The following is a 15030-nucleotide window of genomic DNA, read 5'->3' as shown; positions in this document are numbered from 1 at the left end:
GTAAAAAAGGTCAGATTAGGACAATTAAAACCGTGCCTATGCGTGTGCACAATTTTATTTGAACATGAGTAAATAAGGATATTTCTGAATTCAAAAAATAAATAAAATATTTTAAAAAATCAAAATTGATTTTTTTTTTTAATTGGTCCTCTGCATTCGAATTCTGGATTTATATATATTTGATGCACTTCTATGAACATAATGTCTTTTTTATTCAAAAGTTCAATTAGTGCTTTAATCATTTAAAAGAAAAATAATAAATAAATAAAATTAAAGAGTTTTTTTTAATAGCCAAATTATAAGGTGCAGTTTAACAAGCTTAATAAAAAACCTATTCTTTCTAAACTATTAATTCGCAATAAAATAGTCTTATTATCTTAATCTATATGTGTATTTAGTAGTCATAATTGACTATATTAATTATTTTAATTAATTATACTTTTAATTTAAGGTCTTGGTTGAAATGAAAAGCTAGTGAAACAAGAGGGATTTGAACCCGCGACCTTCAGCAGCCAAAGGTTGTGGGTTCAAATCCTGCTCATGACACTAGTTTTTCATCTCAACCAAGACCTTAGATAAAAAGTTTAATTAATTAAAATGTCTTAGTATTGTTAAACATATTGAATTTCATGTGTAAGCAGTAGTAACTTTTCAGCAATAATATTCTATATTTAAACAAAGTTTTATCTAATAAAGGCCTAATTAGTTTTAACATTTTTTTGAACATGCACTGGGAGCTCGATAATCACTGACATTGGCACCTTGAAATTCTTAATTCTAAAATTCCTTACATGTAAATTATCTGTTTTCTATTTTAGTTATTACCTTTATTTTACTTAAATTTAATTACATTGTAAATTGCTTTACATTTACTTTTTTTAAGTTACTTTACAAAATGTAATTAACTTTTTTATTATATCAATTAACTATAATGTCCAGTATTCTTCTAACTTTATATATTGCATCAAACATTTTTTTTTTTTTTTCAATGTTAGAAATATCGACCACTTTTTCAATCACGAATTCTTATGGTTTTGAAGAAAAAAGCAAATTCAGTTGTTACTGTGAAGCTTTTGACACATTTAAGGTCATGATCAGGGCAAAACAATCTGAAACAGGTCTACATATTGGCATATTTAAGTTTTACAGGTGATCTCAAATTTCCTCGAAGACCGACTCAGTCCTAAAGGTAACTGAAAATAGATTGAATTCAGTAACAACTGCTTTGTTTTTTTCTTAAAGAACTTAACTTGATCCAGAGGGTTCGTGTATATTATTGTTTTGCATGGTTGATGACAAATTATTGAATTAATCTTTCCTAACTATACTCTGGGTTTGCATAGTAATTAAGATAATAATAATAATAGCAGTGTTAGAGAAGGGGTGCCAATAGCAATGTCTAACGCAACTGAACACTGTAAGGGTTCCGGGTTCGAATCTCAGTGGCCCTGAATTTAAGCCTAAAGTATTTTCTAATATAGGTGTAATTATTATAATAAAAACGCTTTTTACAAGTCTTGTAATAAATATTATATATTATAAAGTAATTAGTCATAAAATATATGTACAAAAAAACTACATTAAAATAATAATTTTATTCAAATATAATAAACAATAAAATAAGTTTACAACTTGTGTGTAAAATACATTCTAAACTTTTTTTAAAATTTAGTTACATATTTTATTTAAATGAATTCAGTTTGAATAGCTATTTTTTAACAAATAAACATGCGATAAATAATGCAAAAAATTAAACAATTGATTTTGAAAAAATGCAGGAATTGTAAAATTCTCAGATGATCAAATCAACAAAAACTGCTTCCTTATAATAATTAATCAATTTCGGAAATGTTTAAAATTTAAATTTTTTGTGTTTGAATTTCTGATGGAGCTGAACACCTTTCCATATAGACAATACAATCTAGGAACTATAGACAGATTTATTTCTCAGCAAAATGGATATACAATTTCTGTAATTGAATTCATCGATATTGTTGAGCAAATCATACCTCTATTAAGTATTTCACCTTTATAATTGAAAATTTCTTGAAAAATTAAATATTCCATAAATTTATAGACGTATTTGGTCCATCGTTCAAGTCATTGGTATACGAATTGAAGCAGGACATTAATGTTGGTAATAAGTTAATGCAAAATTTAATTATAATCAAAATGGATCTAAATTCCAGGTTTTACAATCAAGCCATGAATCTGCAGGTTTGTTTGATGATTTAAAAGGCCTCTTGTGTTATGCTAATACAACTGGCGCAAAGAAATTGACTGAAGCTGTCTTATGGATTAATAGGTATACATTGTTTACAACGATATATGATCACCTTTAAAATAAATTTAAAAAGAAATGTATATTTTTTTGAGATGCCTGAGATGCTTTCAGACTACATTATGTCTCATGTTACATGCGAGAAAACATGGTTATTTAACGGGATCCCTCGCACCATTAATACGGATGGCATATATTTACCACCTCCGTAGTTACCACTCATGGTTGGACCAACAGATATTCGAGGTATAAAATGAATCCAATTTTCTCAAATTAAACTGACCTGCCTAATTTCAGTCTCTTTTAACACACTCTCCACCGACATTGAAAGTAGTCGAAGCCCTCAAGGACAATGTAAAGGAAACTGTGGAAAGTGTCTTTTTCAGGATAGCTAGCTTTGAAGGGACATTGAAGAAATTTTTATCCCACTTAAACAACTCACTTGAATTAGATATAAATTGAATCAAAACACAATTACTTTTTTTATATTTACAATCCATATGATATTTTTAACATTACCTTTTATTTTTCTTTGGGTGAAAACTCTTGATTTTAACTTAAGATGTTTATTCTAAGAATTGTCATAGAATTCTTGCATACAGTCAACAAACTTTCAAAGTTATAAGGAATCAAACAAGTGTAAAGAAAAAATCATTTGTATTCGGCCATCGTATCAATGTACTGGAAGTTCGAAAGATGAAAAGCTTTGGCTGACTGTTTAGCTGACCTTCTCAATGCTAAAAACCCGAATATAAGTTGAGTGATAAGAAAAATGCACATTATGCACTGCATTATCGTTTCTAGTATTGATGGATTCAGTTTAAAGCAGAGAAGGAGAAAAAACTGCAGCGGTGTCTGAAGAAGAACTGATATAAGCCAAAAACTTGCGATCTCTGGAATCTGAAAAAAAATAAATAAATAAATAAATATTCTCATAATCGATCAAACAAAATAGCTTACTTTTTCTTTTAGATTTCCTATGAATCCCATGTAAAGTCTAACAAATTCAATGACAATGCTGGACGCCAACGTAAGCACAAGTAAGAACTGGAATAGGCCACTTAATTTGCTGTACTGTAAAAAGAAGTATACTGACATCTTTGTTGATTTTATCTGTTTTACAGTTTTCCTTACCTTTAAAGGCAACATTGCCAACATGACAATCACCCAAAAGGGGAAGAATATAACATTAAAATAAAGAGTTATCTGCAACGGAAAATGAGACAAGACTTCTGATCCTGAAAAAGGATTTTTTTATTTTTTAGAAAACCACTTTAAACATAAAATTGTTTTGTTACGAGGCAAACTGAGTATTAGCCAAACCTGAAAATAATAGGATGAACTTGCTAATTTTATTAAATTCTATACTCGAGCTATGTACCTCGACAAATTTATAGATAAGAAAGAATAATACAGAAGCTGTATGTTGTACAGCAAACTTCTAGTTAAATTGCTAATACACCTGGGTATAATCATAACCATTATGGGTCATAAACCCTAAAAAGACTTGTAAAAAATGACTGCCATTTCAATCATTCAGTACTTTGTATTTAAACAATTATACAAATAATATAATCAGTGGCCGCAATGGTTTATGGTGGACATGGCGCTCATTACTGTAAGGTAAAGGTCCCGGGTTCGAATCCAATGGCCTTGCATACAAATGGGCTTTTTCAAAAATACCAACACCCCGAGGTTCAAATAACCTCGTAGTTGAAATACCCTTGTAAAATAATAATTATAATTTTAAACTAGTGTAAGAACACAAAACAAGTCTTTCAAACATGGGCGCTTAAGCATAAATATGACAACAACGAAATCGCTTAGGGGTCAGTACAAATAAGGCAATGCCACATTTTAATTTAACAATTAGTACACCAACTGAACTTCATAGAAATTTGGCATTATTCTAACAAAATTTAAACAAAGTATGTACACAAATTATTTGATCGTAAAACCCTTGTTAATAATTATTGTGAAATCCATATTGTAAAGAAAATTAACTGAAGTAATTCCTGCCATGCTATTCTCAATTAAAATTCCATGAGATTTGCCAGGATTGAAACCAAGTTGGATGCTCTCACCACTCAGCCACTGTAGTCCCCTAAATTTATATCGTTTTTTCAAACTAAACCCTACAACTTCATTGCAAATTTTATAATTAATTTAAAATAATATTCATATTTATTTTTTAAATTAAATTCGCTGTTTTGTTTTTTTTAGGTTGAAATACATGTTTATCTTCTCGCAAAGTCTATGTTTGCTTTATCATAAATATTATTGTATGGCATCTAAATTTATTTTATGGTAAATCCAGGATCATTTTACTGTAAAATCTATTTATTAATAATTCATTGTGACATCCATAGCCATTTTTAAAAAATAAATTTAACAATTTTTTGTTTGTATGTACATACCTATTTTTAAATACATTACTTTTTGAAACAATATTACTATTTCAAGCTTTATAAAAGTATATTTCTTTTTCGAAAAATAAAATAAATGTTACCCAGTTTTCTCCAGTTTTCATGTTCGACGTTTTTGTAAATAGAAAGCCCTGGGAAAATATGTTCTGAGACAGACGTGACTCGTTCCCTCCACATTGGTCAACAATAAATAAACAACAATTTAAAACCTAAATCTTTCTATTAATACATTAAGGCGAATATAATTTATTTAATGATCAAATTTAAAACCTAAATCTTTATTCTTGTTGTTGAATTGTTGTGGCAACTTTCAAATTGGTCGTCAAGGTGATAATGTCCTAAAGTTTCTGTAGATGTCAGTTATGTGTAGAGGATTTATCAATCTGGGGAGGTTCTACACTTCTACTTACTCAGGAAAGAACCTACTTTAATTTGTAAAAATAAAAAATAAGAATAAAAAATGGCATCTGCTTCTCCAATCTGTAAATATATAGCAAAATCAGGTATCCAGTTTATTGAAATATTATTTTGTTAGAACATTAATCTATGAATTATATGGCTGATATTTTTTTACCCCTGATGATGTACATGGACTAGACAGGCTGCTATGTTAAGGTCCACATATTAAACCAAAGTCTCGTGCTATGATACAAACTGATCAAAAAAGACAAATAAGCTGTCACTCCAAATTTTGATTTCCACAATATACAAGGCAAAAAATTCCACCCAACTGATTTTTTTTTCATTTCCTAGATAAAAGAAAATTCTGCCTTAATTTGTCTCATTGTTTTTATTAATAAAGTTATGTTTTAAATTGGGAATATCAATTAGAGGTAAACACACTTAATCCTCAATCTAAAACACGATTCAAAGATCGAGAGATGTGGTCTGGTGTGACGTAGGTTTTAGAAAAACATTTTCTTTATCGTGCCAACGTTTTGATCTTTATTGAGATCATCTTCAGGGCCTGGGATTTACAAACATTGTTTAAATTTTACAAATACATGTAGGATGTTGAAAAAAATGAATTTATACAATGCAAAAAATTTTTTTACAATCAATCAAAGCATTTGTACTCACTCAAAGTGTTTGTTTTTTGCATAATTGTGTATTCTTGTGTGTCGTGTTGAGAGTGCCAGTGAGATATTGATACGTTTATATACATTGGATTTTGAAGGGGTAGGGAAGGAAGTCATTTTTATATGAGGAGTCGGCTTCTTTGAGGTGAAAGGAGCCGACAATGGGAAAAAACGTGGGTAATGGTTCGTCCTGATTATCTTTTCAGGATTATAGACGGGGATAATTAGGGAAAGGAAAGCCAAATTTTTCTAAAACCTATGTCACACCAGACCGCATCTCGCAATCTCCGAATAATCATTGACTAACGGTCACTAACCACCACACATGATTTTTCAATGTTTACTTTTTATGAAATTTAAAATGTTTATTCAGTCTGTTTTGAATTCTGAGGCAATAAACTTAGTTTTCATCTTTGTTTTCTTAATTTCAGTTTTTAAACTTAAAAATGCTAGTTAGTGCTGAGGATGTTGTGACTGGTGTGGCACTTACTGGTGATGGATGTTCCATCAGGTATTGCCATCGGAGTTCCCTATGAAGCACTGTGAGAAGCCATTTTAGACATTTTAGAGTAACTGAGTTGTATCACAGAAGGCCTGGTTCTGAATGCCCAGAACAGCAGGATGACAGTTTTTTAACTTAGAGAATTTTGAGAAACTGGCACCTTACAGTTGTACGAGCGTTATCAACTCCAGGAAGTTTGAGATGTCCAAATTTCTGAACGCACTGCTCGAAGATTTAATCAGTACGGATTAATGGCTTTTCGCCCTGTAAGAGGACCAGAATTGACCAAAACACACTGAGTTGCACTACTCGCATTTGCTCGAGAACACAGCCATTTGTCTTTGGGCGATTGACTGATGTACTTTTTACAGTGATTTGCAGATTTGCTCTATCTCCAGATGGGAATGAAAGTGTGTGGAGAAGAAGAAATGAAAGGTTCGAAGTTTGTTATTTTTCCCAGAGCTGACCTTTTCAACATAGCTCAGTGAAGGTGTGGGCGGGAATTTCAATGGAGAGTCGCCCAGAGTCGGTTGTTGTTTGTGGAGTGTCTTTGAAGGTCACTCGCTATGTGGATGAAATTTTGGAACATCGTGCATTGCCTATCCTCGAAACCAGCGACATTCTAATGCACGATAATGCCCGTCCACATGTCGCTCACATAGTACAATCGTACCCTCAACTGCATAACATCAGGGTCTTAGCCTCCAGTAAAGAGACATTTCCCGACTGGTAGAAAGTATGCCGAGGCGTCTTTGAGATGTAATTAAGGAAAGTGGAATGTCTTATCTAGCGATATGTACTTCAGGATAAATTTTTAAGGGACTACAAAGCATTCCAACGTCTATCACATCCATCATTTCAGTTTACAGACAATAGCATTATATTCAGTCCATGTTTAGTAACCATAATTGTCCGTATTAATTATTTTAATTAATTATACTTTTTTTAATCTAAGGTCTTGATTGAGATGAAAAAGCTAGTGTTACGAGCAAAATTCGAATCCATGATCTTTGGTGGTTAGCATGAGAGACTCTCACGCCGCGGTCGTGGGTTCGATTCCCACCGTCGCCTCTGGCCCTTTTTTCCCGATAACCCCCAATTTGAACTTGAACACACAAGAATTCGTACCATGGCTAATATGCAAGATCATAAGGTCAATAAAAAAAAAATATAAAAAAAATCTTTGGCTCAGTAGTAAGGCCAGCAGCGTGTTGAGCCGAAGGTCATGGGTTCAAATCCCACTTGTGACACTAGCTTTTTCATGTCAATCACGACCTTAGATAAAATGTGTAATTAATTAAAAAAATTAATGCATTCAGTTATGACTTCTAAACATACATGGATTATTATGGATACTGTAGTTATCCCTCTCCTACAGTATCCTCAGACAATGTTTCTATCATGTAGCGTATTGAGCCGAAGGGCGTGGGTTTGAATCCTGCTTGCGACACTAGCTTTTCCTTCTCAACCAAGGCCTTAAAAAGTATAAATAATTGAAATTAGACAATACTATGGTCAGTAGAAGCTAATTAAAATTATCAATAAGTCAATTATGACTACTAAATACATATATGGATTTATATAAAAATTGACAAAAGTACTTACTTCACTAACAGCTCCTGGCTTCTTCATAGGACGCTGACAATCGAATCCCGATACGATATTTGAAAATACAACAAAAAGAGCAAAAATTGGAAAGGTTGCAGGTTAAGATGAAAAAGGTCCCAAGCGGGATTTGAACCTACTAACTTCGGCTCAATACTCTGCTGCCAAAGGTCAAGGGTTCGAATCCTTCTCGTGACACTAACTTCTTCATCTCAACCAAGACCTTGGATAAAAAGTATAATTAATTGAAATATTTATATTCAGTGTTGCAATGCTGGTCATATTCAGCACCCTATTTTACTTAAGAAATCGCAAAGGTTGCTTTTATTTATTTATTTTTTTAGGACCTAGAATTTATTCAACACAGTTTATTCGAGGGATCAAATACTTTTCTCCTCCAAAAAATTATGACAGTAAATATTTCACTGTTTTCTATTTTAATAATTAAATTGTTAATATATTATTTTTATGTAATGTGGTAAAGATATTGTGATACCCGAGAAGGGAAAGCCTAAATACATGGAAAAAGTGCCTCAGCCTTACGGGAATGTGAAGATGCCAAAGATGACGAAGAATTTGAGGTTTATGCGTGGCCCTGAGGAGATACACAACTCGTTTATCCACCAACAATATGGCATAGTGGTTTGTTTCTAGAGCTGCTAGAGTCTCATTGGTTTTTGACTTTTCAAAGTTTTTTTTTCCAGGCCTTGGGCGGTGGAAGATTGAAGTTTGGCCATTTTGAAATGATACGGTTGACAATTGGTAGGAAAATGGACACAAGTAGGATGTTTACGCAGTGGAGAATCGATGCACCATGGCAGCCAGTTACAAAAAAGGCACGTATATATTAATAAACTTTAATTGGTAGTTTGGTCCATGTCTGATCATCCTGGACTACTTTGGTCTGCCACACATTTCAGCATTTTGCCATCTTCAGTGGTGGGTTTGTGTGTTATTTTTCAAGCCTGCTTCCCCCAGATCTCAACATGAAACTTTGGTTTGTTAATTTTTTTCTATAGGAGTTCAATAGGTGCATTGACTTTTTTTCTTTTTTTTTTGTGGTCTGAAAGTTTTGGTCAAATGTCTTGCCCTTGTGAAGCCTTTGACCCATTATATTGAGCCAGGTTCTCACCTATAAAATTGATAATATTTTTGCTGCAAATCAGAAATTATTTTCACTCAATATTTTACGCCTTACATGGTGTGACTTTGCTCAAGTTATACATGGCCAATAATTTAATACAGCTATTTTGCTCAAATGAAAATTATACATATACAATTTCACAAAACTTAATTACATTGTTTTAATATGTATAATACAAGACAGAAGTTTCACTAAACTGTGAGTAATCTGATTCCATCCAAAAGCTCGCAGAAAGCCTTTTATCTGTAAAGCAAAAAATACAAAACTGTGTTTTGTTAGTAGTTAACTTGATCCAACCTCTTGAGAAAAAAAATTCACACATGAATGTAAATTGTATATATTTAGTGCTGTTGGAATGTCAGAGTATACATAGAAAAAAAAGATAACATGAAATTTAAAAACAAATTGTATTTCCATAGACAAAAAGCACACCACATTGGAGGAATAATTTATTATTATTAATTTTATTAATCTTTTTCACAGCATTGTTAAACATGTTACAGTAGTTTGCTGAAATATTGGGTCAAATTAATTAGATAAAACCAAATTTTATGGCAAAAATGGAACAAAAGTTGAAAACCATTAAATAAATATATATATGCTGTGAAAAAGATTAATAAAATTAATAATAATAATATAGTGTAATGGACGAATGGTTAAAAATTGACTAAAGTATTATAAAAACAATGTCCAACAAGAACAAAAGACTTGAAGGGATAAAAAATAAATAAATGAGCTTCTTCTGACCAAAATATTGTTTAATTTTAATTAATTATACTTTTTATTTAAGGTATTGGTCGAGTTGAAAAAGTTAGTGGCATGAACAGGATTTGAATGTTAATGTTTTGAATGTTTTTGAATTTTTTCAAAATTTCATCTCGATCAAGACCTTAGATAAAGAGTATAATTAATTAAAATAATTAATACAGTTAATTATCACTGCTAAAGATATATGGATTAGTATTATTGAATTTTAAAAATGATTAATGATGGTTATTTATTTATTTTTTTTAAATTATTATTATTACCTCATTAGTTTGGACATGGCAAACTTGCTGGTCAATACAAGATGGTTTTGTTTGTTGAACCCTGAGGAGTGAGCTTCGCAAAAAATGTATTCATGCAATAGCACTGCCCATGTCGAGAGCAGAATGTGGCGCAAATCTCTCTGTTGTTTTTACAAAAACGCTTTGGCCCATATTACGGGGCATTATTAACAGATATATGACTTAAAATCCTGTGTGGGTTGTGTGTTGTTCAGCAAACATTTTTATTTATGTGCTTTGCATACTTTCATCAGGATATGGTGACAGTATCAATATGATTTTGAAATGCTAGTCGACCCAGATTAGAACATTCATGAACATCCAGCACACGGGGGAGCACCCCTGGCCTTTTTTTCACACTACACTTCTCCCCTAATAAATAAAATATTATACATCCAATACTCTGTTCTTGGCTAATAGGACATGAGGCAATTAAAATAAAATAAAAATAATAAAAACATTAGGCTTTGAGGATGATAAAGATGATTACAAATATTTAGAGATTTGCTTCAAGTCAGGCCACTCTACGCCGCTATCTGCCTTGTTTATTTTCTGTTATATTTATGCACTTGTATTAATATTATTTCGCTTAATGAATAAATAAATGAAGCTAATTTATTTGTAGTAATTTATTAATAATAATAGTAATAATTAATAAATACGTATATGTGCGGATTTGAGCCTTTATAAATCCTAATTCAAAGTCGTTAATAAAATGTTAGTTGAGTTATCTTTATATGCTCAATATCAATATGGTATATACAGGGTGAATTGCTACTCGTGCTACAAACTTCTCCAGTAGATTCTTGACCCTAAAATGAACAAAAAAGTTCATATTGTCCATGGTCCGATTCTCAACCATTTCAGAGTAATTTCGCTTTTTATCGATTTTGAAAGATATCACGTCCTGGCGTCGGAAAATCGTGATATCTTTTAATCTAAACATTTCTCTGAAAATCTAATAGCACCGTTGAAATTCCCGTTAATTTTTCAATAAGAAGATGACGGTGGCAAAATGTTTGGGCTAATTTTTTGTGTTTTATTTCAGCCAGAACTACAAAAAGAGTGGAAAATTGTGTAAATCGGAAAGTGTATAAAGTAATCCAGAGTTTCTAATTTTAGTCTCAGAAGGCAGCAAATTTGAGGAAAACTACCTGATTTAATAACGCTTCCAACGCACTCGTCATTTTCTTATTTAGTGGTTGTGAGACCAAGATGTTGATGACAAAAAGAGAAAAAATGGTGGTTCAAGGATTGCTAATGTTTGAGAGTGACTTGCTACTCGTGCTACAAACTTCACCAGTAGATTCTTGACCCTAAAATGAACAAAAAAGTTCATATTGACCATGGTCCGATTCTCAACCATTTCAGAGTAATTTCGCTTTTTATCGATTTTGAAAGATATCACGTCCTGGCGTCGGAAAATCGTGATATCTTTTAATCTAAACATTTCTCTTAAAATCTATAAGCACCGTTGAAATCCCCGTTAATTTTTCAATAAGAAGATGAAGGTGGCAAAACGTTTGGGTCTTTCTTCCTTGACCTTCTAGCTGTTTGTAAACTTCTTAAGCATTACATACTAAATGGGCATTAAATTAAATTAAAAAATTTCAATGGAATTATGATTTTGATTCTCTCTAAAAATTAACGGGGATTTCAACGGTGCTTATAGATTTTAAGAGAAATGTTTAGATTAAAAGATATCACGATTTTCCGACGCCAGGACGTGATATCTTTCAAAATCGATAAAAAGCGAAATTACTCTGAAATGGTTGAGAATCGGACCATGGACAATATGAACTTTTTTGTTCATTTTAGGGTCAAGAATCTACTGGAGAAGTTTGTAGCACGAGTAGCAATTCACCCTGTATTAATCTTTAGTACATAAGTATATAAATATTAAAACAAAAATCTTAAATAACATAAATACATTTTACGATCTTCAATATTACTAATCTAATTCTCACTGGTCTGGTCTCTCTAATGTGTTTTGGCATTTTGCACAATACAACTAAGCAATTTATGAAGTATATAGATAGAATGACATAATTTTTCCTGAACCAAAGTGTCTGATAAGGAGGAAATTGTTTTGCCTTCATGTAGTAGTTGGAAGGAGTTGGTGTTTTGTCTGCTTATATGCTTTACCAACTGTTGATGATGGTGGAACAAACCATTGATGATGGGACGACAAAAGGGTTTGGTGGTTCATCATCTCTCAGCCCTCAACTAACACTTATTGTTTTAATTTAGGGGCAGGGACAGAGAATGGGAGGTGGAAAAGGCTCCATCGATCACTATGTGACTCCTGTCAAAGCTGGAAGAGTTATAATTGAGCTCTCAGGAAAATGTGAATTTGATGAAGTAATTGCTTATTACTTTGTTCAACTTGTAGTTTTTGTTATCGTGCTATTTTTTAAAAAGTTATTTCTTTTAATGTTTTCCCTAAGGTGAAAGGATTCTTGGGTGTGGTCGCTGCAAATTTGCCATTCAAAGCAATAGCCCTTTCCCATGAAATGCTAGAAGAAAGAAAACTACTCGAGAAGAAGCAAGAAGAGGAAAACATAAATCCATACACATTTGAGTACTTGATTAAAAACAACATCGGAAACTGCCACTCTTGGATTAAAAGAATTGATCATTTCCATTTTGGCAAATATGTATAAAAAGTGATTTTTATTTATGTAAATATTTGTATATTTTGTTGAAAAAATGAATGATTACATTTATTCTATTGCCCAGGTTGGATTGAAATAAATAAAAATGAGTAAATATATATGCTACAGTGCAGTATAAAAACATGTATTTATCTCACAGCTGTATACTCACTGTACATAGACAATAAGTCGACTAAAAACATTTATCTGTTAGTCTGTTAATTAAAAAAAAAAATTAGTTGATCAATTTGATTTTTGAACAAAATCATTGATCAAAACATTTCTAACATTAATGTTGACCAGAATATAACATCAGCTTATACTCATGCCACAGGCTAAACATATATTTGGGATAAATATAGATCCTACAAAGAATTTGTTCTAATTGCACATTTTTGAAATATTGGTTTTTTTAAAGCCAAGCATAAATAAATGCTTTGTAGTATTTTTTCCCCATCATAACCAGTTCCGGTCACATTTTTTCCCAATTTGGCAAATACACTTCTTTTGAACTATGCATTCGACTTCCTCTGGTGGAGATATTTTACTCCTGTTGAACAAATATTCTGCATGCGCCTTGCTCTCATTGGAAATTACTTGTTCCCAATTAAGCAACCCGACCTATAGAACAAAAGAAAACAGTAAAAAAAGGTAAATTAATATATTTTATATTTCTAGTATATCTTAAAGAAAACTGTCCTATGTAAATTTTAAACAGCATAATATTATTATTACTAGGGACCAGATGTACATGCATGCATATATTTTTTCTGAGCCTTGTACACCATTTTTGGTACTTTTATTTTATTTTTCATGGCATTTAAAAGCAAATAAACCGTATTTTATATATTTGTAAATATTTGGAGGATTTTACGTTTTCATAATACGTATTTCACCGTAATTTACATAATTTGGCCCATATTAATAAATTAACAAAATTATGAAAATTTAAAACATGAGCAAACAACATAAGAAGAGTTTTATAGAACTAACGAGTTTAAGATGTAAACAAAACAAAAAATCGAGGAAAGTGAATTTTCAGAAGTAGATTCTTTGATACCAAATATAAAAAGTTCCTTAAAGCAGTGAGCAGAGGTTTTAAAGGATGACTTGTCAGATTTATCAATTCCACCACAACCTGCCATAACGAGATGGAGAACCACCGGGCACTTTAGTGCAATTTTTTTCAAAAAATTAAGGACAAAATTGCAAAATTTGAAGAAAATGCTGTAGCCCTAGAAAAGGCAAAAGAAATTACTTAAATATATTTACTCTAAGATGCCTTCCAGAATTGGGAAAAATTTAAGGCAGGATGGGGGATAAAGTGAAACAAAAGGTTACAGATTTGCTAAAAAAAAAAAATCCAGGTAGACTAATCGAAGAAAGAGATTGCTTTTATTTTGATTGAAGAAAATATAAAAAATAAATTCCAATTTCTCTAAATGTAATTGCAGCCTTCAATTGGGCTCCCATTAAAACTGTAAATGAGGGACATTCTTTTATTCCGTACAAAAATATTTTAGCACCAGATCAACGTGATTTTCCTATTGAAAATTAAAACGTCAATTATTTCAAATAATTTTGAAGATTAAAGTTTTAAATTTGATCTCTTTTTCACATTTTTCAAATACCTCATAATTACACTTGTATCATCCTTATTAATTTTTTGAAAAATGTATTTTTATTTCATACCATCTGTTTTAGCACTAGAAAGGTAATTTTTATTTATGAAAATTTAAAAATGTATGTTATTATCAATAAATTTGAATATTAAAGGTTTATTTTCTATTGTATTGCCTTGTTATATTACAACTATATATACTACTAATATATATGTATGTAAATTATAAAATTCGTGTAAAAAATGCATAACTTAATGTTTATTATTTTACATACTTTCCTTTTTTTTTTTTTTTTACTTGCAATTTGTTAAAAATAAATACATATTTATGTACATATTTTATATTTTATTTCACAAATAAATCGAGCCTCTAATTATTGCATTGTTCAAAAACTAACTACTGGTTCATTTACATTCAGTCATTCTGCCTTTTTTTTTTTTTTTTTTTTTTTTGTGACAGGGGCATCCGACAGCTTGGTCATTTCAGCCTTGTTTAAATAATTATAACTAAACAAATGACCCACCAACTATGGAAGATGCAAACTGATAAAAATCATCTTGCACAACAGCAAGATACACTTTTTTTAAAATCAAGGTAATTGAAGGTTGCACATTAAACAAATATTTGTTTTTAAAAAAAATCACAGCAGATATTTTGAAGTTTTTTCACAT

The 15030-nt window shown here is 31.1% G+C and overlaps 4 protein-coding genes across 6 annotated transcripts in view; 2 read left to right on the top strand and 2 right to left on the bottom strand.

Moving 5' to 3' along the window:
* Positions 1-1725: 1725 nt before the first annotated feature.
* LOC106664221 lies at positions 1726-2916 on the top strand. Its single transcript, XM_014389714.2, has 5 exons — positions 1726-2018; positions 2078-2133; positions 2190-2305; positions 2377-2527; positions 2579-2916. The coding sequence occupies exons 1-5, from the start codon at positions 1886-1888 to the stop codon at positions 2741-2743; spliced, it is 621 nt and encodes a 206-aa protein (XP_014245200.1). The 5' UTR covers positions 1726-1885; the 3' UTR covers positions 2744-2916.
* Positions 2917-2921: 5 nt separating this feature from the next.
* Positions 2922-5057, bottom strand: LOC106664222 (transmembrane protein 17-like). Its single transcript, XM_014389715.2, has 5 exons — positions 4978-5057; positions 4791-4916; positions 3416-3519; positions 3242-3355; positions 2922-3181 (listed from the first exon to the last, which is right to left on the bottom strand). The coding sequence occupies exons 2-5, from the start codon at positions 4882-4884 to the stop codon at positions 2933-2935; spliced, it is 561 nt and encodes a 186-aa protein (XP_014245201.1). The 5' UTR covers positions 4885-4916; positions 4978-5057; the 3' UTR covers positions 2922-2932.
* Positions 5058-5081: 24 nt separating this feature from the next.
* On the top strand, positions 5082-12856 carry LOC106664220 (39S ribosomal protein L16, mitochondrial). Its single transcript, XM_014389713.2, has 6 exons — positions 5082-5210; positions 8238-8306; positions 8378-8535; positions 8598-8729; positions 12334-12444; positions 12531-12856. The coding sequence occupies exons 1-6, from the start codon at positions 5168-5170 to the stop codon at positions 12744-12746; spliced, it is 729 nt and encodes a 242-aa protein (XP_014245199.1). The 5' UTR covers positions 5082-5167; the 3' UTR covers positions 12747-12856.
* A 201-nt stretch (positions 12857-13057) lies between these two features.
* LOC106664218 (MORN repeat-containing protein 3-like) overlaps positions 13058-15030 on the bottom strand; it is a 106708-nt gene continuing 104735 nt past the window's right edge. For all 3 annotated transcript variants that reach the window (XM_024229196.1, XM_014389711.2, XM_014389712.2), the window contains one exon: positions 13058-13358. In XM_024229196.1, coding sequence (XP_024084964.1) covers positions 13194-13358 — 165 coding nt within the window. In that variant the 3' untranslated portion in view covers positions 13058-13193. The remainder of the gene's footprint in view (positions 13359-15030) is intronic.

The sequence above is a fragment of the Cimex lectularius genome, unplaced genomic scaffold (assembly GCF_000648675.2).
Source record: "Cimex lectularius strain Harlan isolate CLEC.00 unplaced genomic scaffold, Clec_2.1 scaffold98, whole genome shotgun sequence".
Lineage (NCBI taxonomy): Eukaryota > Metazoa > Arthropoda > Insecta > Hemiptera > Cimicidae > Cimex > Cimex lectularius.
This window is presented reverse-complemented; position numbering and strand designations above follow the sequence as displayed.